We start from the raw sequence: 27843 nt of genomic DNA, 5'->3' as shown, positions 1-27843 counted from the left end.
GCAAATCATGTCTGGCTCACAAGCCCCTACGGCTTTCACTGTTTTTGTGTCTTCTGGAGAGACACAGGGATCACTCCAAGCAGAACAAAGGAAATTATGCAGCTTTTACCTCCATAATGGGGCTCGATGCGAGGACTTTGGCTTCAATATTGGTCTCGCTGGCAGAACCACCGACGGTTGCAAAGAAGCGCATGGTGTATTTGGCAGAGACCGTCTTCCCAGCACCCGACTCCCCACTCACGATGATGGATTGGTTCTTCTCATCCCTGTTGCAGCAGAGAGGAAAAGCTTTTGTAAGTTAATCCATTTTCTTGTTAATAGTTTGCCTGCATCATGAAACAATCTTCCATCTTCACATACCTTCGGCTTCCTCACTTTGTTGTCCCCTACATTATGGATGCTGGATGTATTCTGGACTCTACCAAAGTGACCGTGAATAATGCACAGTTCTGACAGATTTCAACTAAAACGCAAAGGATGCTCTGAATATCTCCAGAACATCTCCAAGGGCTTGCAGAGATAACAGGAGATGAACCCCTGCATGAAGCGTTGCTGGTTTCTTCACGTCTGGAGCATGTAGCCCAGCATTGAGAAGCCCATTCCTTATAATGTCGCAATAACGAAGCTCTGCTGCTTGACATTTATCTGGAGAACTATTAACAGGCATTGGCTGAGTATCAGCTTCTAGTATTATACCTTTAATTTTCCCCTCCAACGCCTTCACTTAAGCATTTGAGATCTTGCTCAGCAAAACACGGGCGATTAGTTGTGAAACTTGCTCGAGTAGCCTGTTGCTGAGCTACTAAAACACAGACACCCAGAAAGGTTCCTCTATGCTCAAAATACATTAAAAATATTGAAGTTGTGAAATCAAGCACCCTAAAACTAGGAAACAGCAGCAGTCATTTGATTCCCTATGCAATTATATGAGCATCAGTATTCTCACACATTTCCCAACATCTGGTTAAAACTTTTGACAATGACAATACAAAGAATGTCTCTGACATCAGTCTCACACCATCTATTCATCCCCAAATCCTGCCAAACTGTAAGTCACCGCTCCAAAGCGCAGCGGTACTTCTGGGACCAAGGGGCAAGAAATAGTGGATAAAGAGTTTAAAAACAATTCCTGGTAGGCATCACTAAGTCAAGCTTGTTCAGCTCCCGAAGCTTTGCAAAACAAAGTAGTTTTTAAGAAGGACTCACTCATTACCAGAAGGCTCAGGCAGCCTTGCCTTCTCCAAGCACACACCGAATTTGCTTACAACAGGACACAGGTGTACCAGCACCAGGATAACAAAATTCAAGCAAATACACACTGGACATTTTTATCTGCACATATGAAAATACTTCGCAGGAGTGGGAAGCATTATCCCAGCACCGAGGGTCTGATGCAAACCCTTCTCCAGCCATGATGGGAGCAGCCACTGGTGCCCCGTGTCCGGGCTGGGTGGCAGGAGCATCTCTGATGCCATCAGAACCAGCACAGACCACCAGATACCTACAGGGCATGGGACTTCGCATGGGGAAGCTGGGGGTGCTCGTGTAGCTTTTCAGCCTTGCACAGTGCACGAGACTCACCCAAATGCCTTTTTCTACTTGCAAAATTAATCATTCACACAAAAAATCTTGCACGAGCCATTGCAACTATTTTAAAATACCCAGTCCTACCCATCATGGGTGCATGACATGCTACCTACTAGATACATCCCAATAATTAATCAGTGTAATGTGCTTGAGCTGCAAGGCAGGGAAAGGGCCACGACAAAAAGAGGAGCTTGTTTTCAGGAGAACTACATCCGTCCGGGCAAAGATCTGCTGGCACCCGGATCCGCTCCCCAGAGCATCACCAGCACATGGCAAACCCAGCACCCCTGTAATTTGGGAAGGAGAGAGTTTTCACTGCAGGATTTGACACAAGGTCCCAAAATATCAGAGCTACTGGGTTAAGCTGTAAGTATGTAATTGAGTGTGCTTTTAAGTAAGATCAAATTAAACTTCCCAGACTCTGCCCGGCTTTCACAAATCACAGCTGAATGCAGACACACAAAAATATATACAAGTGCGACAATAAATTTACACCTTGCAGTTCCCCTGACATCAGGAAACACCATAAAAATGCATTTCGGTTTAAGATACTCAGTTCAAGTTTATACCAGTGAGAGATGAGAACAGAGGCGAAGTGATTGCCATATACCACCCTTACATCTTCAACAAAAATACAAACATGCTGTAACACCATACCATTACTTTCCTCCACTGTTAGGCACCTACATCTTAATTCCTTCTAGGTTCAACATAATTGATTTGGAAAAAACCTCAGTCGAGTCAAATATGTAACATGTTGGTGCAAATCGCAACTTTCTGACACTTCCAGCAGGAGAGGACTGTCGAACTAATTTCCAGCCGTGTTTATGTTTTTCAGGGATCAATTCATATAATACATCTTAATCCGTGCCCTGTCCAGCCCCACCACTCTCCTGGGCATCCGCCAGCAGGAAGGCAAGAGGAACCTCCAACCACTCCAGCTATCAAGGCAGTTATTGCAGAAATACCGGTCGTGAACCAGGCACAACCTCACCCAGGCAGCCGACAACCCGGAGCCGGTGTTCCGGTGACTCATCCCAGGTGTGGACAGCCTGTACCATCTCACCCAGGACTTGCTAAGTCACGGCAGCATGCCCTCTGCATGTCTTGGCAAAGCCACCGGTGACTCTCCCACAGGCAGCCAGCTGGCAGGAACCAGGCGTGGGGCTGCCAAGGCGCCGGTCTCGCACCTTTAAACTCCCCACGGGTGTGCGGTAAAGCTCTTTTTGTAGCACGAGCCACCAGACACATGAACCCAATGGAGGAAAACCAGTGCCAGCTCCAAAGTGAGGAAGGAAGACTGAGCACCAAAAATAGAAGCCTGCTGGATAAGCTCGTAACAGCAGTTCCCAGGACAGGTGACGGGGCAGTGATTTATCGTGGCTTATCTCCAGTTAAAATAGGTGAGAAGTTTCACCTTTGTCTTTCCGGACAACCGCTTGCTGAGCTCCAGCGGTGAACATCCCACGTTGGCCATCAGTATGATGCAACGCATAAACTCATGTCAGCTACAAAGGAAGGAGCAGACAGAGAGGCTTTGGTGTGAGCTGCAAGTGCGGATGCATGGAGGTGAGGGAGAAGCAGAAGAAAGAGGCGACAACCAAGGTCTCTGCAAACGCAAAGGTGGCTTGGTTTAAAGCTGCACCCATGTAGAAGTTACTTGAGAATTATTGCTTTTTACCCTTTTGAGTGTGACAGCTACTGCCCAAGCGGCACATTTCAGGAAACATTTCCCCCTCTCTTTTCTCTTTAAGGCAGAAGATGAAAACTACACCAGTCTGAAACAGACTCTTCAGTTGAATGAAGCCAATAAAGCTCAAAAAAAAGAGGAATTAGGCATTACTTGGCACTCAGTCAGCACTGCTACAAGGTATTATTTTGTAACCTGTTTTTTTTCTATCTAAAATTTATACTTAAGACCTCTCATTACCAACTTTGACCTCTTTCATAACTTCTCCGTATCAGCTATTGGGGTGTGCCTGGCTGGAGAAGGCAGAGACCAACCCACCGGGGAGCCCATCCAAGGACCTCTCCAGACCCACAGTCTCCGTGGGCTTCAGGTCTCATCACAAACTACCTTTCATGTTGTATCCTGAGTGTTTTTTCATCCCTCTGGCTTGTCTTTTAAAAAGTGCCATCATTCTCCAAAAGACACTGAACCTAGGGATTAAAACCACAGCCAACGCCTTTTACTGCTACTGCAGCCACTCTGCCAGGTCACGTTTTTCCAGAGCTTCTCGAGACTTTGCCCTAACAGCTGATGCGTTGCTACACAAAATGGGCCAGATGGGTTATCCATGGCACAGAAAAAACTTCTGGAGTTGTATTACATTAATAAAATGAAAGCTGCTGGCTTCCAAGCAAGACAGCAATGCCACTGAAGCTCCTGCATTTGCAGTAACGTGTCTTTTCTGTCTTTTTTTTGGTGGAAAATACATGTTCAGACATTTCTTTTCCAACTTCAGGAATAAAAGCCTTCAGAAATAAAGGCTACAGAGACTTTCCCTTCTTTGGTGTGTAAGTTAACCAACTGCTGGTGCCAGCAGGGAAAAATAGATGTACTCCACGGAGCAGCTGGAAGCAAACAGGCTGCTCAATGAGCAGAAATGGTAAAAATCGGGCAGGACTTGTTTGTATTCAGCATGAAATAAAAAATACTGAAATGTTTAGCCATTGTGCAGGTACAGTATGCAACACAGCTGCTTGAAATGCAGTCAATTTTGGCAGCATCAGCACAGAAGAGAATTATTATGGAAATAAAGCCTGGATAAAATGAAGTGTTAGGGGTGAATAACAGCTCTGCTGCAGCACGGCAGTGCTGTCACATCTCCTCCTGGGGCTTATGTGGCTCCTGTGCACCTCGGGGCTGCCACCGTGGCTTGATATGCTACTATGACATGCGTCAGTGTTCCCCTCCCCACTGCAAACAGCTCAGACGAGGCACACACACCGGCACACAACGTGCTCACACTCATCCTGCAACGTGGGGCGTGCAACAGGGACTAGGTTTCAATGATGTCCGAAGATGCTGTTCCCGCTACATGCCACTGCTACAGCTCAAAACTAGATATGAGGCACTTAAGATGTAACTCCCCAACCTTCCCCACCATAGGTCTGCAGTACGTTTGTTTCTTCACTTAGAGCAGCTTTCCAAGATGACCCACAGCCTGGAAAACTAATACCATGATCTGAGCTACAGCCTTGTGTTGGGTTTGCGTGGCAAGGTTTTGGTAGCGGGGGGGCTACAGGGGTGGCTTCTGTGAGAAGCTGCTAGAAGCTCCCCCTGTGTCTGACAGAGCCAATGCCAGACGGCTCCAAGGTGGACCCACCCCTGGCCAAGGTGAGCCCATCAGCGACAGTGGTAGTGCCTCTGGGATGACAGAGTTAAGAAGGGAGAAAAACAACCCTAGGAGCAGCATTTTCAGCCGGAGAGAGGAGTGAGAAGATGTAAGAAACTCTGCAGACACCCAAGTCAGTGCAGAAGGAGGGGCAGGAGGTGCTCCAGGCGCCGGAGCAGAGATCCCCCTGCAGCCCGTGGTGAAGGCCATGGTGAAGCAGGCTGTCCCCCTGCAGCCCATGGAGGAAGGATGAGGGGGTGTAGAGATTCCACCTGCAGCCCATGGAGGACCCCACGCCGGAGCAGGTGGAGGCACCTGAAGGAGGCTGTGGCCCATGGGAAGCCCACGCTGGAGTAAGTTCCTGGCAGGACCGGTGGCCCTGTGAAGAGGGGAGCCCACGCCAGGGCAGGTTTGCTGGCAGGACTTGTGACCCCGTGGGGGATCCCACACTGGAGCAGTTTGCTCCTGAAGGTCTGCACCCCGTGAGAGGGACTCCATGCTGGAGCAGGGGAACGATGAGAGGAGTCCTCCCCCTGAGGACGAAGAAGCGGCAGAAACACCGTGAGATGAACTGACCGTAACCCCCATTCCCCGTCCCCCTGTGCCGCTGAGGGGGGGAAGGTTGAAGCCGGGAGTGAAGTCGAGCCCGGGAAGATGGAAGGGGTGGGGGGAGGTGTTTTAAGAGTTGATTTTATTTTCTCATTCCTCTACTCTGTTTTGCCTAGTAATAAATCAGATGAATTCCCTCTCTAAGTTCGGTCTGTTTTGCTCGTGACAACAATTAGTGAGTGATCTCTCCCTGTCCTTATCTCGACCTACAAGCATTTCGTTATGCCTTTTCTCCCCTGTTTAGTGAATGAGGGGAGTGAGAGAGCGGCTCTGGTGGGCACCTGGCCTCCAGCCAGGGTCAACCCACCACAAGCCTCCATCCATCAGAGACACAAAACCATTAAGGTGCAGAGGTCCAACCAGAACAAAATCCAGGATTATTTCTTCAATGCAAGGGGTAACAGCACCTCCAAAGTTGAGGGCTGCAAGTGTTGGTGGCATCTGATCCAGCCTATGGACTGCTGTCAGTCTCTGCAATCTGAATGTTTTGCTCAGAGCCTCGTCCAACCTGACCTTGAATGTTTCAAGGGATAGGGCATCAGCCACCATTTGAAAGTCTAGTATGTATCAGGTTTTTTATTAAGAAAACATCTAAAGGTGCTGCCAGAGGCAAAAAAAAAAGTCAGTTGTCTACAAAGAGAAAGGGCACTTCAAACAGATACATGTGCTGATTAGGACTAACTGCTAATTACCAGCCTTTGCATCAAGGAAACTGATTTCCCTGCTTGTTTAAGCAGTCACCTGCAACACTGCAGAGAATACCGTTACCCTCGGAGGTGCCTCCAAACAGCCCAGGAAAGGTGTGTAGAGTCATGCAACCTTCAAACCTGCCCAGCTGGACACAGCTCTCCAACTGCACCAGGAGCTGCACCCATTTTGGTTGCATCAGAGCAATCACAGGTGAGGCACTGCTCACTGTTTCCATATGCAGTTCTCAGCCTAGGAATGTCATTAGTCATTGTAATATATGGTTTCCCATCAATTTACCTGGTTAAGTCAGGGCTGAACGTCCCTGGAAACTCCTGATTGCAGGAAAGGGGCAATAGCAGAGGGGTTGAACCCAAGGAGAGTGATGGCTCCCACCACCCCCCGTCTGTCAAGAAGAGATAGGGGACATCTCAGTGCACATGTATCCAGGATCCTTGGCCTTCACCAACACTGCCTGAAAGCAGGAGTATGTGAAGACTAATAGACCCCAAATCTTCTCTAAAGCTAAATCACAGTCAGAATTTTTCCAGTGTCAGCTTTCTTTAAAGCAGTAAATACAAATCCACGGGAAGGGACCTAGAACTTATAGGACTGGTTTCCATAGTCGTCTCTTCAGAAAAACCATCACTGGCACCAGCAGCTTTAAGCAAACCACTGCACAACTTCATCTCAATCTCAGCAGTGACAGCAAACCCAGTTGCACTAAAAACACGGCTCCTCTGAGAGGAAAAAATATCCAAAGCAAAGGAGGGCAGAGCCAGATCCTGTGAATAATTGTCGGGGTCACTCCAGCTCTAATCCTGGATCCAACACTAATTCTTGCGTCGTGGAACGAATCAATGAGTCTCTCCACTGTGGAAATCATATTTAACCTACTTCTTTCAGGATGCTCGGAGGATTAGTGTTCATAAAGCAATCTGAAGATTAAAAATGCTTTAAGTACTATAGTTTGAATTTAGCCTGACCACAACGAGAACACGCGTAAAGCCCTGATGCACAACAGGATCCAATACACTCCTGTAATGACAGTGTTGTGCAGGCTAAAAATCGAGCATGGCTATTACATTGCATTGTTAGCGATATATAAAAATGCAGTAATTTAACGACAACGGCATTGCATACCCCCGCATGCTAACAACAGCAACGGCAACCTGAGACAGTCTAATTCTGCCTTCAAATGAATAGACAGAAGTTGCACACTGTGAAGATAAAACTCAGAGCGTTGCAACGCTGAGAAGAGCCACCTCTTAAACTGCCTCCAAATCCAGGAATTGTCCCCCTTTCCGTGGGATAACAGGAATTTGGAGCAGCATTGCTGCTGAGAGCAGCAGTAGCTTGTTTCACTCGTTGGCTTTAATTCGTGTTTTTATAATACCACGCCTGGCATCGTTGGTCAACACAAATAGGAAAACGCAACTCTGGGGCAGTCGGACTTCTCCCTCTGAGAAACTCAAGAAGATATTATTTAGCGTCCAGGTGAACAAGACATTTTAAGGACATGCTTTCTGCTTGCATTATCAAACGTCTGCTGCAAATGCATGTTTTATGCTGCAGCTGCTGAAGCCAGCAGCAACATAAAGATAGTTTTTCAAGTGCTATATATTCATCTGGGTCTTTTTCACACTGCATCTTTCATAAATAGCATGAATTACCCTATAGAACATTTTTTTCTTTTTCTTTTTTTTTTTTTTGAGGTAGATAACATTTTATACAGTGGCTTATACTGATGGATGAGAAAAAATAATTTTTTCATCAACAACCTACACCCACATGGGCCACATCACAGCTCCAAAATGCACCCAGAGCTGCTGTAGCCCTTCCTCATCCTGGTACCAACACCACCGTGAAGATAACATTGCATCTTAATGCCACGAACTAGAGAAAAAGAAAAGCAATATCCCATTTCAGCAATGCCAAAGCCTGGTGTAACATCACTCAGCTGTTGCAGGTGTCCCCAGTTTTGTCACACACACCTGGGTTTTACCAAGGAGCCAGAGGAAAAAAAAAAAAAATATGGGCTTGAATCTTTCAGTTGCTGGGAAAAAGCCTGAAACTACTAGTCTGGCCCTGAGTAAGAAAGGATGAGCACGTGGCATGATGCTCATAGAACAGGCAACGTGCAAATTAACCTTATCTTCTGCAGCGGTCACCCGCAGCACAAAGCATTACCTTCCCTCCATACAACACTACTTAACACCCATATCAATCTGATGTTTCTAACGCTGAGATCAAATTCCACAGTGCAATTAAGATATCTTTGCAGAGGTCAGAGCGCTTTTTATGCGATGCTCCAGCAAACCAGTTCCTCCTCCTGCGAGAGCGGTGGGAGTCCCACTGGTCCCAGTTCATTAAGGTACTTTCTCCCCGGACTGCTTTGTGCAGTCAGCTGGAAATGAACCTTCAATAGCGGGGAAAATCCTGTGTACTCAAAGTTGCTGTATAGTGCGTTTCTGCAAAATGCTGAGCTGTCTCCAGTCCTTCCACCAATTCCTGAGGGCAGGCAGGAAGGATGGATGATCTTCTCCCGGGATTTATGCTTTGCATACTCCATTGGAGAAGAATTCCTCGGCCACGCTAAAACGAGGTCAGCAATTCTTTTGTGCGCTGTTTCTAACGAGAGCAAAACACGCACCCAGCCAATTTTATCAGTTTTCTGGCACCCCGATGCTCTTTTCTGTGCTAGGATCACACCACGGAGCATCCCGGGCTCCAGCCTAAGCCACCCACGAGCAGCTGGTCCCTCTGGAGCACTGCAGCCCAGCCGATGGAGAAGGCTTCATGCTGCACCATCCCAGAAAGAATCGCACAGGGGCAAGAATCACGCTGGCTTTCTGCTTCCCAAGCTTGCATGATGCTACCCCAGCAGTTCAGCTCTGCAGGCACCAGGAGGACAAGCCAGTTATTCTTCCACCCCATGGCAGTCCCAGAAGGAAGGCCCTTCCTAAAGACTTCATCACCTCGACAGTCATCAGTCACTGATGCATGTAAAACTCCTACACTACAATCTAATTAATTACAGTTGATATACATTAGGAAAACCCCAGAAAGAGATTTTCGGAAATCAATGGGACTGTGGAATTTTGTGTGCACGCTCTGGATTCTCCATCCTGAGGTCTCCAGAACTTCAGTGAGGATGTGGGATGGCAAGCAGCAGCTGGCAAGGGCAATCGCAAATCTTTGTGCTTTGATGTAGTTACGGTGCTTGTAAACACCGGTTTGAATGTTTAATATTTGGTGTTACAGTTTTCACACCTCAGGGCTTGAACAGTTTCCTGCATCACAGCAGTAATCACGTGTCTGATATAGCCTATTATAACTCCTTCCAAGTCGGTGATATTTCAGACACACGATCATTACTCAGTCAGGCACTGATCTTTCTGTACCTTAAGCTCTCCCATGCCCAGGCTGTGCCATTAGAGTATTTATGATTTTTCTATAAGGGATGTCTCATTTATGATTAAAGCTGCTAACAAATAGCACTGTTTCCATTCCCAATTGTGAAAAAGAAAAAAAAGAAACTAAAAAAAAAATAAAATCATTTAGTTGGCCACTTATTCTCAGAGCATCTCTATCCACTCCCATAGCAAGGCAAGTAAGACTGGACAGTGTCTCCTCCAGTCCTTGAGAAACATTACCTGGAGTCTTTCCCTTTTCTTTTTTCTTTATATCACCTCTGGAGAAGTTGCGTCCAGCTGCTTTTGCAAACCCTGCAGTCTAACACCAGCACCGGCATGTTTATGGGACAGCTCTTCCAAAACTTCCTCCCCTCCTCCCTATCCCGCTTCTACCTCTAAACAGAAGAGATCCCCCTCAGTTTCTCCCCTTCCTAAATTCAAGGCTATTGAGTGGTTTTTTTCTTCTGTCCCTTTTTTTAGGCCAGAGCTTTAGTTTTGGGATAGTACCTGCTGCAAAGCCCTGCTAAGCTGCAGCACAGATCGGCCCCGCCGCTCGCTGCAAATCCCCGACCCAGCCTCATTCACCAGGAGACCTAAACCCTTCCCTGCCTTCAGTATAACACAGCATTCAGCCTTATTTATTGTGCCAGACTGATTCCTCTTGCATCTCTGTTGGGGGCTAATCTCTCTTTTAACTCCTACCCGCTCCCTCATTGCATGGTTTTAAATCCTCTTGTAAAGGTCGAGATTTGAAGTGCTACCAAAGGACATCCCCCACCATGCACGTACCCTTCCCCGCCTCTATTAGGTTTTGGGCAGGGTCGATGCTCCAATTTCTGCTCTTTTCCAGCTCCAGCACTGCACCTCACAGCAGACAAGAGAGCGGTCGTGGCCACACACAGCCCCACCTGCACCTCTGCAGCCCAGATATGCAGAACTCATCCGCCAAATCACTCTTGCATTTCTGATTTTATTTCTTCTGCAAGAACTATCGAGAACACTGCAAGGAGATCCTCGCCCTGGGAAGGAGGAAACTTCAGTCTAACCAACACATTACTAGAACACTTGCTTTCCCACAGACGTTGCAAGGGTCAGCTGAGGGCTGCAGTGCCCTTTTGTGCATTACGACGTTCTGCATTTGTGATTTAGCAGAGTTGTATGTGGATTAGATCAAGACGTTTTTTTCTGGCCGCATGGAACAGCTTTACAGACACCATGCATCTGTGAAAGCATCAGCCTGAAAGATGCACAAGTGAATACAGAGCACGGCACTTCACACAGTCCGTGCAATTCTTAGGAGGCTTTTGCAAGTTCTTTATTACCTGAGATCTTTTTCACTGTAAGATTTGAACAGTGCACTTATTTTGTGTTTATTAGCTGACATGGACTGCTGCCATGTCATGCTATTTAAGAGGTCCATATACATGATATAACGCTGCTATCTTGGCAAGATCCAGATGTGCTAACTGGAAAACACACAGAGTACACAGCAACGGGTTTATGATGCTTTCGCCATTTTATTTATGACTTGAGCAAAGATCACCTCACTAGCCGCTCCCCATTTTTAAAAGATGTTTGGCAACCTCCGGAGGGCCCATTCTCCTGCCCCATCACCCACAGCAATGCTATTCACACCACATACCTCTGTCACCTAGTGCTGTTCAATTTTGCATTTTATTAAGTATAATGCATGATTTTTTTATTTTTTTTTTTAAAAGACATTAAGAAATCTTACTTGGCCTAGCAAGTCCTGGCTTGTGCCCAGAATGAACCCAACTGGTATAAAAGGAAAACACAGGGGCCAAAGACAGAAGAGCCACACAAATATATTCACTACTATAGCACACTGCATTGATTTTCCCAACAGACTCAGCTGAGCATCTGGAGATAACACGGTGACTGCACTGACAAGCTGAGCTGGCTGAGGATAGCTGGGGAGAATAAAAATGGGGCTGCGGACACAAAGGGGAGTATCTAACCATTAACTAAAGCCCAGGAATGGGAAGCTGGTGTTGCACTGCCATTGTGCAAACTTCGGTCACCTCCACGGAGCTGGCAACAACTGACGGACGTGTTAATCACAAGGAACATGGGTCGGGGTGAGTAGTGAGAAACAACCCCTGCTCGCACGTGGAAAGCTGCTGGTTGGGCTGACTTCAGCAGAAATAAAGTTTCAAGGGGAATTTTTGCTAGACTCCAGGCTTCTGCCCAAAGCGATGACACACAAGGAAATCAGAGCCACTGCCGGGATTTGGGTACACAAGGGATCTTTTGTTCCTCTAAGAAAAGCAAGAAGCAAGCAGCCAGGGCACCGGCAGCTGTGCTGGCTCTCTGAGGGATCCTGGATGTGTCCCCAAAGCTTTTACTGAACTTTCAGGAGTGCAAACGCCTTCTGCAGCACCCAGAAGTGTAAAAAGGCACCAACATCCAATGCACCTCGCCAGGTAGTATCAGGAGGGTGGAGAGCAAGGCCGGAGGAGGAGGTGCTTGCATTGCCCTGCAGATAGCACGCGTTCCAAAGCACAAATTGCTTTGAACCCTACAGCCTCAGCTATTAGCAATCACTAAATGATCCATCCTTCCATCACCCCAGCACTTGACTCCATCACCTCCGGTAGCAGCACTTGGAGCAAATTAACTCCATGCTGTGTATTTTGCCTCAAACTGTATTATTTCAATGAAACCAAGTGCACTTAGTCTCACACTGGGTATGCATGGGGTTTCTAAAGAGCTGGTCACCGGAAAAATTAGAGGCTGTCACATATGAATTTTAATTACATGCCTTTTTTTTTTTTTGAGCTGTTTTACATGCAAGCACTGCAAAGCAACTCTCTGCAAAGCATCCTCTTTGGGAAAAGCTTTAATTTAAAGGGGAGTTTTAACATGTGCCCTCATCATGATAAGCGTTCGGATGCTTTGTGAACTATTTTGTCCCAAAAAAAGGGATCAGATATTGTTATACACCCTCTGCAGCCCCTTGCCCAGCCCACCCACAATTTTTTTTTCTTTTTTCTTTTGAATTGCCATTTCCTGATGACAGGGCAACACCAGACACAGGATCCAGCAGAGCTTTACAGCCACCTGTGAAGGTGCCTCCAGTCCCGTCTCACGGACACCACCAGCTTGAGGCAGGCAAGAAACCACAGGACAACTTCACTAACACTTATAAACCAGCAAATGTCTTCAGTTCTGCCCTGGCACCCTGTCTCTACATGGCAATCGTATACTAGAAGCCCAGGGAATTAAAAATCTAACTGCCTCCAACTTATCTCATTTAACAGAGAATCTCAGATTTTGTATGCTTTTTCTTTGCCCTCTACTCAGTCCCATTCAGTCACCTCCACTGTGTCTTCCCAGTGTGCTCTGGGCCACTAATAAAGCTAAAATATACATATATTACATACATATGTTATGCATTTTACATATACAAAAATATATATATATTTGACCTTGCCTTCTGCATTGGAGAAGAGCTATCCAAGGTGACTTCATGTTTCCTGATCACGCCCTTGCTCTGCTTATCCTATAAAAACATGACACACCTTGCAGCCTTCCTTATCCAAGTCTTCATGAAAAGGACAAAACGTTTGCCCTCGGAGGACCGCTGCAACTTGAAACCCCGCAGCAAGGGAGGAGCTGGCACCATCATCCTGCTCACACACTCACTCTAAGTTTGCACCATTTGCCTGTGGCCCCCAAAAAAGTCTCAAGTATTGTTTCAGCAATGCTTTTTCTGAAGGGTTTATTACCCCAGTGCAGCATCTGATCTCAAGGAAGCATTTTATTGAGAGTCAGCTAATCAAGTTCTGCTCTGCCACACAAACTGCATGGATATTATCCCATGGACATCTATAAATGCATGAAAATGAAACCACACATTGCAAAACTTGGAGATGACACACCACCAAACACCGGACAAGCTCATGCAGCAATGACTGCTTGGTGGCTCCAGCAAGTTATTTACTCAGTACCTTTTTGCTCACTGATGTTGGAAATAACATCAGCTGTTTCCAAGCAATCTTCCACAGAGAAAGCTTGTTTTACCTGTTTGATTTTCTTTCTTACACCGAGGATGCTGTTGTTGAAAGAAAACCAGCGAAATTCAAACAAAACACATAACTGTACTATTATTCTCGCTTTTTTATCATGTGAGTTGCATTTAATTTGTTTTTAGAATAAATAATTCCAATTCACAAGCCTGTATATGTATATACATACACAAGCACACGCTCATATAGATAAATAAAGAATGAAACCCAGCAGGCTAGCCAGAGACTGGTTTACCTGCTCTCAGTCACTTTGGAAGTTTGACCTTTTGAGACTGCAGGTTTGAGTTTTAATCCTGGTCTACAGGACACACCAGACACAATGCAATCATTTAAAAGCTAAGACACTGCAAAACGAGCGATGGTTTTGCACCACTTTAGGTTTACCACATTCACAGACATCCATCCTCATGGCTGAGCTGCCAAGTACCCGTGTCCCACCACGCTCACGTCCACCACAATTGCCTAGAGCAGAGCTGCAGATACAAAACATCTCGGAGAGCCGGTAATTCAGTTAAAAAAAGGCAAAAGTAAATCCTGTTCAATGCGCTACCATCCATCACACGTGAGACACGCCGTCCACGTGCCCTGCTTGAGGAGCTCCACCACTCTCCTTGCAGCACTGCGGAGGGAAAAGCCTGAATCGAAGTGCAGAGAACAAAATGCCCACCCGGAAGCTTTCAGATTTAAAACATAGTGTGTGACATTTTAAGGCACATTTCAAATAACCAGGCAGATTCCTATAATCCACCTTCCAATCCCCTCTCAGCCCCACTTGAATCTCTCTTTTGTACCCAAGCCTGCAATTACCATAATACCAAACCAAGACAGAAAGCACCAGAGCAGTGCTGAACAGCGAGCGTCTGGTTTAAAAGCTTTGAAGGTGCTTATTTCCACGTCTCCTTCAAACAGCGCTCCTAATCATCCAGAAACAGCAGTTATCAATTATAGGTGGCTGTCAAAAGTAGATTTACTGTGATAAGGAGGGGAGCAGAGTCGAGGACTTCTGGCTAGACCTGCCTGTTAGACCACTGCCTGCAAAATTACACAGGGATGTGGAAACCCACCACGTCTTCCACAGCACAGGCTTCAGCAGAAAAGCAAGTCCTTGCCTTGTATTTTAGACACGTGCCCAGGAAAATCCATGAATCCTGTCCACGCTGGTTAGCAAACGCTGACATCTTCTACAAAGAACCATGCAGCTTGCTGCTCAGCCTGGAGTCACATAACAAGGACACAGCCCTAAACCTTCCTCTTTCTATAGACAGCTCCTCAACTTTCTAAATTCTTCCCAAAGCGGTTTTGCTCAAAGCACAAGCACTTGCAGGAGGTCTGAATTGCGGGCTGGAGTCACTCTGGGTACAATCCATCTGAACTCTGCCCATGGCAGTGCTCCTCCAGATGTATTTGGGGATTGAACTCTGGCTCATCTTTGATTAGAAACGCATCCCGACTCACCACATACAGCCAAGACACAGCAGAAAACAGGCTGAAACCCTTGGTAAAGAGTTCAGTGCTTACTCTTGCTATTAAAAGCCAGGGCTGTATAAAAATCACAGCTAACCCACAAGCAAATGTAAACACACTGTGCGAGTCCAGACAACTACAATAAAATGGTCCCTGGTGCAATAACTTTCAGCTTCCTCTCAAATTCTCTTTTGGATCACAGCTTATCCGGCAAGAACAAAGTCCTGCATCTGTCATCAGCAACACAAAAAACACAGAAATAAAGTAAAACTCAAACCACATTCACCTAGTGAAGACACTGCTTCGAAGGACCCATAAATATCTCCCAATATCTGCCAGTTATCTCCTAACTCAAAATCAGAGTGTCTCAATAAAGACAACCATTAGCTTCTGGGCTTAGTCTGATTATCTCACCAAATTATCTGAAACGCGGTTTCCTCCAAGCTATTAAACATGACATTTGCGGAGTGCTTTGAATTTCTTCCAGGAAACTCATCCAAGCAGCAGCAGGAGAAGGATCCCCATCTGAACCACAGTTGCACCAAACCTGTGAGTTCCTGAGGACCACAGAGATCCCCATCAGCCCAGCCTGCCCAGCAGTCTCACCAGCCCGATAATGGAGTCAAGTCGATAAGCAGAATTAATTAGAAATACCTGACCTCAAAGAGATTTCAGGGTGAAGCGGTTCTGCACCGTACAAGGAGGCTGACACAGGAACCAACTCTTGCATCTTGCAGAAGAGGGACAGAGCTACAGCATCCATAGGTAGAGATGGCCACCATGATGGGGAGATACCATACCAACTCAGGGATATAAAAGCACGACAGAAGACCCAGATTTTCATCTCCGCTGAGAATATGGGAAGTTTCACACTCTGTTCCACAACTTCACTTTAATTGCATATTTGCAATATTTAATTGGATATTTGCCCACTTTTGATCTGACAGTTCGATCCAACCCTGTTGACTGAGCGCCCACTCACCTGGCCATCTGCTTATAGGCTTCCTCTGCCACCGCAAAGATGTGAGGATCCATATCCCCCATGTTTTGGCCACTGTACGCGTAGATGACATCTTGTTCGTAGATTGGCAGCTGCCCATATGGATTGATGGCAACAAGTACAATACCTTAGAACAGATGAATAGACAGATATGTTACAAACCAAGCACTGAGTTAATACCTCAAGCTTTTCAGGGCTTGCTTTAGTTGTTTCAATCAATTTTTTAAACATGTTACTTGGGGGAAAAAAAAAAAAAGATGAGAAGGGAATGGGGAAGGACTCCTAATTCTTATCTCAGCATCTCCTTCAAAGTGCTGTGCTTTGATAGCAAGGCTATAAGCTTCAGTGCAGCTACAGAGAAGGCACATGAAACTGGGGGAAAAAGCAAATATGTAATAATCTTCATTGTGTGAAGCCAGACTTTGCAGAAAGAGTAAGAAGAACTAAACAGTGCCTGAGCCATCACTTCAGAAAAGCAATTCCTATGCAACCAAAGCTCTGCTAGACCCAAACAAATATCCCGGATTTTCCCCTGGCTTAAATTCTGAGTAAAAGCTCATAACAAAGAATGTACTCAAATCAAAATGAAATGCATAAATCACAGGAAAGGAATGCCAGAGCCTGCATTAAAGCTTTAAAGTTTCTTTCCTCTCCAGCTCTAGGAACACGGTGCCTGCCCGAAGGAGGCAGCGAGCCCAGAATTTAATGAGAGACAAAGCCACACATGGTGCTACCTGTGTGCTCAGGGGAGCTGGTCCGCACCCTGCAAAAACCAAAGCACTCACAAGTTCCACCTGCAAACTACCTTCAGGTTTTGCAGGTTTAAATTGTTATTGTAAGGAGCTGCGGAGAGCACGTGGATGGTGGGAGCGGGTGCTGTGCTCCCAGCCCGGCTGATTCCGGGCTCGGGCATGCTCAAATTACAGCAAAGCAGGAGAACGCTCAGCCTGCAGCAAACACCAGGATACGTGACTCTAAGTCACACCAAAAGGCAAAGGTCAGCTAAGTCACATTACCTGCTTCCGCGGGATATTAACCCAATGGCTTCACCTCATCGCGCCCTGCTCCTGTTTGCATCTTGGATCTGGCAGGGTCAGGCATCACTTTCCCTTAGTCACCAAAAACACACCTGCAGCCACCACGCACGCCAAGAATTTGCTGCCAGATAAGCATTTTTTCTCCCCTCCTAAACTACTTTTAACTAGAGCACAAGGTACGTTGCACCCACACAGAGCTTTGTAGCTGGACCTACCGTTGCTAAGACCAAACAGCCAAGCCTAAATCGATGCATCTTCATTAGCACGATGCTGTGCTCAAGATTATCATAAACCTTCACGAGAAGGTGCGCTAGTGAAACCTCACTGACTTTGGATGAAAGCAGGTTTGCAGCTGAGAGTACACATGCAGCTGCAAAAGGCTGCGAGTTGTGCCAGCGGTCTAACATTGCGCATCATTAAATATTTAAAGGGAAGTCACCACTATTACCAGCCACTGAGACCACGTATTTCAAGGGCACTACTTTGAGGATTCATCTCCTCCTGCCAAGCATTTTCTCAACAACCCTAAGACGCAACACCTTATCACAGCTGTACATACCAGCCTTAACGCTGCCATGCAAATAGTCCCACGCTTTTCGCTGAAATCTTGCAACTCATCACTTAGAGAATCCTTATTCTGCATCTCTGTTAGCAAGGTCATCTCGAGTGCCAGCAAGAGGGTTCGGCATTCTATATTCTCCAGCGTAACTGAATAAAAATGGCTGAATTGCCGCCTTCTGGTTTTTTTAGGTTGCAGTTTGTTGCCCTCCATTCACAGGTAAGTGGTGTCTTGAATGGTTTTGGCAGGCCACCCTTCCCAGGAATGACAAACCCAAGTTCACACCTGCCCTCCTTCTGCTTTAAATTTAAGAGTTCAGTGACCCCCAAAGTCCTCAAGAAAAGGAAGGAAATAACAGTGCAGCAAGGGGTTTTTTGCAGTCTTTCAGGAGGAAAACCCACCATGGACATTTGTCAGTTGGATTGCATCTTTCTGGCACACTGCTGATCTCCAGTGGTTTGCCAAGTCCTACTTTTTTCCCCACAGACTGCCAAGCACATGCAAAGTTGGCCTTAAACTCATCTAACAAGGTGTTTCCAACAAGAGTTACATACATGGACCATGAACTCGGGAAGTTCACAGTGCACCAACCCTCAAAAACCATCTCTGGTTTTGCAACCTAAAGCTTGTTGGCACACACTCGTGTCTCCCATGCGCCCCACATTCACAGCCCCCAGACCTTCCTCATGCCACAGCCTCTGGCTTGTGGTCCCAAGGGGTTTCTATGTGGACATACTCTGACCTACTGCTTTCCAGGAGCTGAATGTGTGGCCTGGACACTCACCACAGTATGTGTAGATGTGGTTGGACTCGAGGAACCTGACTTTGAGGTTGTGGAGGACCGCAGGCTCGTGCAGGTAGCTTAGGGCCGTTAGGTCATTCTCTCCCACCAGGATATCTGGATTGCGCAGGAAAGGCAGCTCATTTCCTTGGAGGTCAATAGGATATTCGTAGAGCTGAAGAGACATACATGAGGAATGTGAGAACACAAAAACCAACAGCTCCTTTAATGTCTTCTAATCACAACTTCAGATTGATACAGTCAATACTTGCACCTCCTGCTCTAACTAGAATGGAAGACCCTTTATGCTAAATGCTATAGGGACCTGGATGATCCTGCTGTCCCACACTGCCAGGAGACAGAACATCCCCCTGGTAAATGCTCTGAGCTGGCCAAGAGATGGTCCTGGGGGACACAGATGGTCCACAAGCACCAACCTGAGCATACTTGGATTGTTTTCAGGCCAGCCTTGGGGCGAATAGCCTTTAGCCAGCTCTGAGCAGTAACAGGTACCATACAGAAAACTACAGCTTCACCTGATCTAAGCTTCTTCATGCTTTTTGAAAGGCAGCCTCATTTCGAAACAGACCATATTCTTCCCAGAGTTATTTCTCAACTCATTTTTAATTCAAGTTACTTTTAGAATCAAAACCTTACACCCCTTCAGGCAAAGGAGGACATGGAGAGGCACAGAGTCCCTGCTGCTTCAATATCTGAAGAGCCAGGTTATGCCATTGAAGCATACGGCTGCCCATATGCTAACTAGTCTTGGCTCATCCCCAGATGAACAGCAGACCCACCAACTAAAGAAAAAGTGTAATTTTTTTTTTTTCTTAACAGTAGGGAAAAAAAAAAAATTGCCTGCGTTGTTGCTTCCCACAGGGTATCCTGATGCTTAGCTCCCAGCAGAAGGGAGGAATCCCAGTTTGCAGCAAGCAGAAGGGAACTACAACCATTGCATTGGCACTGCATCGCAAACAGCACAATAAAAGTCAACCCAAGTGCACAAGGACAGGCTCACACAGCACATCTGACAACCTCAGGCTTGTCTTATACTTCAATTCCACGTTGTCAATGCCAATTTTCAAGAGTTTGCACTCAGTCTCATATCTTAATGACAAACACATCAGGGATCCCTTGTGATATTTAAAAATCAGCTCTTCATTCAGGAGTACTCTTGCATATGGAGTACAGCCAAAAACCACAAAATCCATGAAAATTCACTTAAAGCACAAGGACAAAAGAGAAGCACTAAACAGTTGGGTAATGCATGTTGGCTGTCAGGAACAAAAGGCTTTCAACAGCTTCAAAACCCCTAAAGATACATATGCTCGGTATCCCCATCTGATGCACACGTGTGCTGTTTCCCTTTGCTGAAGCTTTTTAGCCCAACATGACTTGGGTCCAGGCAGGGTTTCATATGGAAGAGCATCAAACAGGGGTCTCCAGGAGCATCCGCAGTAAGTTGCGGTCTCTTGCACAACCCCAAAATAAGATGTTCCTGTGTTTCACCAAGACAGCAACATACTTATTAAGCTACCGTCTACAACACCTAGTAATCGTTTATCCTCCCTTTTTGTTGCTTTAATGTTGCTAACCCCAAACTCAGCTGTACAAAAAGGCTAGACTTCTTAGCAGGACTTCTTAGCCCCTTTGGTTTCCAGGGAAATATCCAGATTAAAGAGTCAAAAAAAAAAAAAAAAAATCACGTCCCCTCTCCCCAAGTACTAAATCACACCCGTCACAGGTCCCTCACAAAGCCTTGAGCATTGCTTCCTGGTTTCTCCAAGGTTTCTATCTTCTTGCCTCGGGAGCAAGAGAAAAAGCATGTAAGAAACTTGCAACAAGGGTCATCCCTGTGGCATTCGATGCCACTGGAGGCAGGGACAAGCCACTGCACGGAATGGCTGGAAACACACCCAACATGAGCATCATGCTTGCATCATGAGCGCAAAGCGTTATGTCATTAGAGAAAAGATATGCTCAAAGGATGATTGGTATGACTTGGGATAGAGATTGGTAGATGGAAGATGGTGAATCCAGGAGGTCCAGCCACAGGGTTACTGGGCAGGGAGTCCACCAAGAAGCAAGGGGCTGAGAGACTCAAGGTCCTACAAGAACATGCCTAGTGCTTCCAAGTGAGTGAAGTGGCATCTGTGCACCTCCTCACCCAGATGTACCACCACAAAGGGAAAAAGCATCTCCAAGAGTAGCATCATCTGTCCTTCACCCCCTCAGAAATCTGCCCTATGCTGGAAGAGCAAATGGGGGAGGACAACAAGCGCGGCTGGGGCTGACCCTGGGTGCAGATTTCAACGTGAATGACTTCCTCCACAAACCTGGCACGTTCACATACTGCAAACGGCCCATGCTTGCACTGCTCTGAAAGAAGAATTGTTTTGATAAACAGCCTAATCAAGCGTGTCTCATTCCTGCTCTCCATCTTCCCATTAAGTAATAGGGTGAAAAGATTCCCCGCAGTATAGAAATGGTTGGCTGGCAGGGGACATGAATTACCCTCCTCCGAGCATTTTCAATTTGGAGAAAGTGGCCTCTATTAACTCTTTTAAGCAACAGAGCAGATGACCCTATAGATAATTAAGGAAACCCTACCTGCTCAATGAGGAAAGCTGGTTTAGGTGGACTTCTTAATGAAAAATATATTTATTCTTCCTGCTACACCAGGCATCACGCGTGGGAAATGCATTTCATGGCGAGCATGTAGCATGGCTGCTCCCTTCCCGTAAACCACCCAGATTTTGCAGCTGAAGCAAATGCCACGGTTAACTTCAGCTGCAATCCCCCACTGTTACCCAATGTCCCACCCCATGGGATTTTTTTGTGCAGGACAGAAAGCAGCTGCTCTTCCCCAGCCTCCGCCCTGCTTTGGGAATGATTTATCGCTGGCTGCACACATGCCGTGAGCCTGGGCTGTTTGCGCACTTGAAAGCGGCACTTGCTAAATTCTCCTACACTTAAATGAGTTGCTGATTTTTGTCTTTTTGAGCTTTTATATTTTTTTTTAAATGGAGAAAAAAGGGGTTTATATAAGATTATAATTAAAAAAAAAAACTAAGGCGTGGAGAAAGCTGTTGCACAGCAGTCACTTCTGCACTCTATGTGATTTTTCCATCGGTACCCGAGCTTGAGTAGATGCCGCTAGCCACACTCTTTCCAATTTGCTCAGCAGCAAAAAGCATAAACTGATATTTCTAACATACTGCTGCTGTAAAAAAAAAAAAAAAAAAAAAAGAAAGAAAGAAAAAACCACCACGTTCTGATACCACAGACTATTACAACTTTGCCAGGGGATGAAAAGAGATGAGAGAGGTCAAGGGCTTTTCTCGCAACCTACTTTAACACAAGTATCTGGGGAGGGAGCGTGCAGGGAAAAGCTGGAAGTGCTAAGGCAATACAACACATTTTAAAATACTTCCTAAAAAAATATGAGATGGCTCAGGCTTCTTCACACATTAATTTGAAGCTTTAAATTACTGAAAAGAGTAACGACGTTCAAAAGCTTACAGTTTCATCTTCAAGTTTCAGATGGAGGCTTTTATCTCCCTCTTTGTAATCCTTGATAATTTCAGCCGATCTCCAAACTTCATCAGGGTCAGGAATCCAAACCCTAGTGTGCTGGAGAGGGGGGGAAAAAAAAGAAAAAAAGAAAAAGCTTAAACACAAGGAAATCTCAGGAAATTAAATCATAAATAAATTAATTCATTATTGGTACAATCCTATGCTCATTGTAAAGTCAGTGCAGCTAAATGATTCAAGTCCAAAAAAAAAAAAAATTCCAATTTGAGGGTTTGGGGCAAATTATAGACCAGAAGCCTAATTTTCAATCAGATTTTCAATTAGGCTTCTCCTGAACAAGGCGTACACTGGCTTGTTACCAATCTAACGAAGCGGGGTATGGACTCAAAGTAAACGTGAAATCCAGTTTCCCTGGGAAAAAAAGAAGAAACAACTCACAAACAGCCTTCTAGAAGCTTTTATGAAATAACGCAATACCCCACAGCAGACCGTATGCCAAAGCATATTTCTTTTGAACAAAATAATAAGTTGCTCCCCACAGAGCAAGCCGTAACCCAAACCCACCACCATGGAGCTAAGCAGGCAATAGAACCCAACCTCTCTGATTGGAGGCAAACCTGCAACCAGGCTTCAAGGCTCCAGAAAAATGCTTACTTGCAACATTTAACTTCTTTTAGCATCTCCAAAGTTCGGGCCACCCTCATGCCTCCAAGAGGAAATCACAAAGGTAGACCCATACAGTTCAGCCAAAGTGTCCACAAAGGGACAAAATGCAAGAGCGAGCAGCACCGCTCACACGTAACGAGACTGTGGTGTCACTCAGAGCCACAACACCTCCTGCTAATGAGATTGAATTTGCTTTTACGATGCAGAGATAAACACTCCATCCAGGCTGTGGAAAAGCCATCCCTCGTGCCGAGCAAGTAACCATTGCTGTGGTGAGACCTCCAATACTTGCTCTCAGGAGTTAGGACAAACACAGTGCAGACTCAGCAGTAACGCTGCAACCTCCGTGCATGGGTTTCCCTCGCCCTCTGCCTCTTGCTGGAGCAGGTACCAGTTCTCCTACTCATAGGGCTTCCAGGGCATGGTCCTAAGAACTAGAAAAGACCCCAAAATTGCTCCATCTCTGCAGGGTGTCACCTTGAGTCAAGCTTTTCTTTTTTGCTGGACGCAGTCCCATAAAGCCAGCCAACACAGAGTCAACAGGAGCCCTTCAATAATCACTTATTTATTGGCTTTTTTGGGGGTATGCCTGCCCCAAACTCTTCCTGTTGACTGAAGTAAGAGCTATATAAACTTATGCGTACACAAAACACAAGGTGTTGGGAGAAACCACAGCAAATCCAAGCAACACCAGCTCCATAGCACCAAAGATGGTTTTGGTCCTCACCTTAAAACCAAATCCCCAGCACACAGTGGCCAAATAATGCTCGGAGTGACCCAAGAGTTAAAGCAGCACCAGCCGTCTAACAGCCAGCTCTGCAGCTGAAGAGCAATAGATTTTTATATGTATTGCGTGTAATTATTTTTAGAGCTGCTCAATAGCTACAGCAGCAGGAACCTTTAGATGTTAATGGAGCTACACAAATATATTGCCAGAACAGCAGTTTTATCAAAGAGGGAAACAAAAATAAAAATTAAAAAAATAGACTTTTCTCAGCACGCCACCTCTAGCACCTCACAAGCCTTCAGCGCTTTCCCTGCCACGAGGAAGGACTTGGGGGTACTGGTGGACGAAAAGCTCAACATGAGCTGGCAATGTGTGCCCAGAAAGCCAACCGTGTCCTGGGCTGCATCCCCAGCAGCGTGACCAGCAGGTCGAGGGAGGGGATTCTCCCCTCTACTCTGTTCTGGTGAGACCCCCCCGCAGTACTGCGTCCAGCTTGGGGGTCCCCAGCACAAGAAGGACATGGAGCTGTTGGAGCGAGTCCAGAGGAGGCCACGGAGATGATCTGAGGGCTGGAGCACCTCTGCTATGGAGACAGGCTGAGAGAGTTGGGGTTGTTCAGCCTGGAGAAGAGAAGGCTCCAGGGAGACCTTAGAGGCCCTTCCAGTCCCTGCAGGGGCTCCAGGAAAGCTGGAGAGGGGCTGGTGACAAGGGCATAGGGTGACAGGACAAGGAGGAATGGTTTTAAACTAAAGGAGAGGAGATTCAGACTAGATATACAGAAAATTTTTTTTTATGCTGAGGGTGGTGAAACACCGGCAGAGGTTGCCCAGAGAGGTGGTAGATGCCCCATCCCTGGAAACATTCAAGGTCAGGCTGGACGGGGCTCTGAGCAACCTGATCGGGTTGCAGACGTCCCTGCTCATGGCAGGAGGGTTGGACTAGATGGCTTTTAAAGGTCTCTTCCAACCCAAATTATTCTATGACTCTATGAGGCTGCCACGGGGAACAGGCTGGTTCAGGACCCCCAGACTAATCTCCCATGTCCCCTCCAGCAAGCAGCAGTGCATGAGACGTAACATCCCTGCAGCGTGGCTGGGAGCCCCATCTGTGGCCAGACCACAAAAGGAGGAGTAGGTGCAGCTGGCAAGATGCCGATGCATCACTCTGCTTTCCTCACCCCCTGCACCTCGCCCCAGTTTCTCCAGGCTCCGACACGATGTGAAGGGCTTTATGGACCATTGTTGCAGCTCTCACCCCTCCTGCAAAACTCCTTGCCTGCCTTTTCATCCCCACTGCCGTGGTTTCATCCTGTGCCAGCTCTCTCCTGACAGGAGAGAGATCAAACATGCTCTAGAAATCCCCAAAATAGATGGGGATCAGGATGTACCCAGCTCAAGACAGCCTCAAAAACAAGACATTGCTGGTCTTGGCTGGAGTCCTGCAAATTCTTCACCTGTGCGTGGGGCTAGGCAAAGACATGGACCTGCCTGGACAGACAGATGCAAAAAGCAGCACATTGACCCCAAAGCAACCCAAAACCCATGGTGGTGCTTGTGCACACTTTGATGGATGAAATTTGGGTCCCTCTCCAGCAGCAGTAAGACGTCATGTCAGCTCCTCTTGGCAATTCATCACCAACCATGGCCAGGAGCGATCCAATGCCTGCGTGAAATGTGTGAACCACTGTTGGAAGGTAGTAGCGCTCAGCATCCACCACCCAGGAATGGACCTACAACCTGGTGGTGGAAGACTTTGCATCCCATCATCCACCCTGACTACAAAACTACAGGATTTTGGTGATAAAACTGATTTTCCAGGACTCTGCGTATACACACATGTGCAAGGGATCACGCAGTACAGAAGGCAGTAAGACATAGGTGTTTCCAAGGTCTCAGGAGCCCTGGGGGTAACTCCTTCTCTGGCTGGGAGATCCCAAATGCGATCACTGCTCCAACACAAGCACTCCCTGCACCAAGCACTTCCCCCATCCTGCTAAATAGCTGCGGGCTGTTAGAACAGGGTGTTATGAATGCATTTCCCCAAGCATCTGTAATGCTGTCCTTTCATGCGTGCATGTACACACACGTCCAAAAAAGGGGACCACCTTTTCTTCTTCTTGTTGTGCATTTTCACCATCCTCCCCTCCTTGCTGTGCTCCAGCAGAGATGCAAGCCCTCCAGGCAGGGCAGGCTGCTACACAAACCCACATCCAACCCTTCCCTTTCACCCTGAAATCCTAAGTATGTTAAACCATACAGTGCTGAAATAAAAGCACTTTGTCATTCTTAGATCTTTACAAGGCAAGCTTTAATTAAAACCTGCCAAGCTTGGAGGCAGCCCATGGTGGGGGCATGCTGGAGCATCACGCTCATGTTGCCTGCCTTCCCTGCCTCCAGCTTCTGCAACCCACTCCCTCCAAAGTGGCTTCACACACTGTATGTTTGCCAGTCAAATTCATATAGATGAGAGCCATCACATCACCAAAACCATGCTCCCCTGGCAGGTACCCACCCAGGCAGGAGGAGAGCATCTCTGTGAACCTCCACTTCCATAATCTCAACTCTAGCATAATTATTCCACTTTATATGCCATATCCTGGCTTCATTAGCTTTAACAACCTCTTGATCTTCTGGAGGAGCTTGTTATGGAGGGAAAGGACAGGCGGGTCTATCTCAAAGCATCGGGACCACAGGGTTAGCCTGATTTCAGGCTCAGGAGACACAAACCTGGGCAAATCACTTGACCTCCCGACACTCCAGTGTCACTATCCAGGAAGGCAGAAAGACAAATCAAAGGTGAACACACAAATGTCAACTAAGAACGAGGTGGAGATTGGGACAAATCTCTCTGTATTTTTCTTCACAGAGCAAGCACACATCTACTTTCCCCCTTTGCAGCAGGATTATTGCCAACCTCATTCTATATTGTTCGAAGAAATAATGTGGTTCAGTATTACTGGATGCTCTTGAAGAGGACAAAACCACATATGTAAGAAAAAAAACAGCACGAGCTTCAGTCCTGGCTTCCCAAGAATATTTACATTCATACATATAGCATGTGAACAGTTAAGCAGCTTACTTTGAAAGAGTCTGATAACTAGTTTTACTAATAGATGGCTTGTGAGAGCTGACAGGTAAAGTTTTCCCAAACTTTGCTTCTCCCAAGCAAAAAGAGCAAAATACAAGCTCTACCTTAAATTAAGAGGTCATACCAGACAGCACAATTCGGAGTTGGGATGTAATTTGTCTTTTCCCTGTTTTGTTTGTGTGTTTGTTTTTTTTTTAAACAGTATCAAAGATAACTCCACAGATATAATTTAAAGAGGGTCTTGCAGCAAAAAAACCAGAGGACTCTCCTTGCAGCCACTGTGCATGGATGCTAATGGCATCTCCTTCCAGCTCTGCACTAAAGCAAATAAACTTCATCAAAGTGCAGTCCTGGGCTGAACTGGGGTCACTGCCACGCATGTTTTTGCTCATCCACCGGCATTATGTCCACTACAGCAGGATCCCATGTCCCCTGTGATTAACAGGTGGTTATTTATGGAGTTATTTAGCTGTGCTAAATGTGCTTGTGCAAACCACCGCACTTGTCGGTGCTGGGAAGAGCCGCTCTTGATGGGCGCCGTCAGCAGGAGGGCATGGAAAGGCACCAGCTCCAGGGCTCTCCTGTGTGCCTTGCAGCCTTAAAAATCCCTTCTGCCCCACTTGGCAGTGACTCAGGAGAAAAATCTGCTTTGCCCGTGATGCAGCAAGGCACAGACGAGGCGCTTCGGCAGCAAGGCAAACACCTCTCTGTTAAGGAACTTGTGGATCATTAACATTTTTATTATTATTTACAATATTGAACATCAGGCAGATGGCAAGCCATAATCCTCCTTTTCCCATCCTGCAAACGAGATTTCCATCCCAGGAGTGATTTATCCCCTCCCCAACAGACAAGCAGAGCCCATATTTAGGTCAGAGCTCCCCAAGCTCTGCCACGACTCCGGCACCCACTGACCCCGGCATCTCACCGCAGGCTGGCTTCTCTGTTTGCTGCTGGGTACCACTGGCCAGAAAATCCTCAGCAAGGGTCAGGAGGGGATGGCAGAGAGTTTCACTGCTTGGTACAGAGAGGGCAGGGATGCTCCGGTGCTGCAGACCCCTCCGTTGCCTAATTTCTGCAGCACCAGCACCCGATGTTGGGACACCATGCAAGAGCCCAGCATCCCCAGCCCGGGCAGAGGGCATCTGCTCGCAACAAGGACCTGTAGTAGGAAAAGACCCACTTCTTCCTCACCATAAAAACCCAAAAGTGCTGAAAGGAGAGTTCACGACTGTCAAATCAGCATTTCAACACACAGCAACGGACACACACTAGCTCAACATCACGCTCAAGGGGTAG

At 46.6% G+C, this 27843-nt stretch overlaps 1 protein-coding gene across 2 annotated transcripts in view; it reads right to left on the bottom strand.

The window, feature by feature from the left end:
- The window catches only part of MYO5B (myosin VB), a 148895-nt gene that overhangs the window by 97443 nt on the left and 23609 nt on the right, over window positions 1-27843 (bottom strand). For both annotated transcript variants that reach the window (XM_054808962.1, XM_054808960.1), the window contains exons 2-5: window positions 22053-22163; window positions 18531-18702; window positions 16133-16277; window positions 110-266 (exon numbers count right to left, since the gene is read on the bottom strand). In XM_054808962.1, coding sequence (XP_054664937.1) covers window positions 110-266; window positions 16133-16277; window positions 18531-18702; window positions 22053-22163 — 585 coding nt within the window. The remainder of the gene's footprint in view (window positions 1-109; window positions 267-16132; window positions 16278-18530; window positions 18703-22052; window positions 22164-27843) is intronic.

The sequence above is a fragment of the Grus americana genome, chromosome Z (assembly GCF_028858705.1).
Source record: "Grus americana isolate bGruAme1 chromosome Z, bGruAme1.mat, whole genome shotgun sequence".
NCBI classification, from domain to species: Eukaryota; Metazoa; Chordata; class Aves; order Gruiformes; family Gruidae; genus Grus; species Grus americana.
The sequence above is the reverse complement of the archived record's forward strand: the minus strand, read 5'-3'. Positions and strand labels throughout refer to the sequence as shown.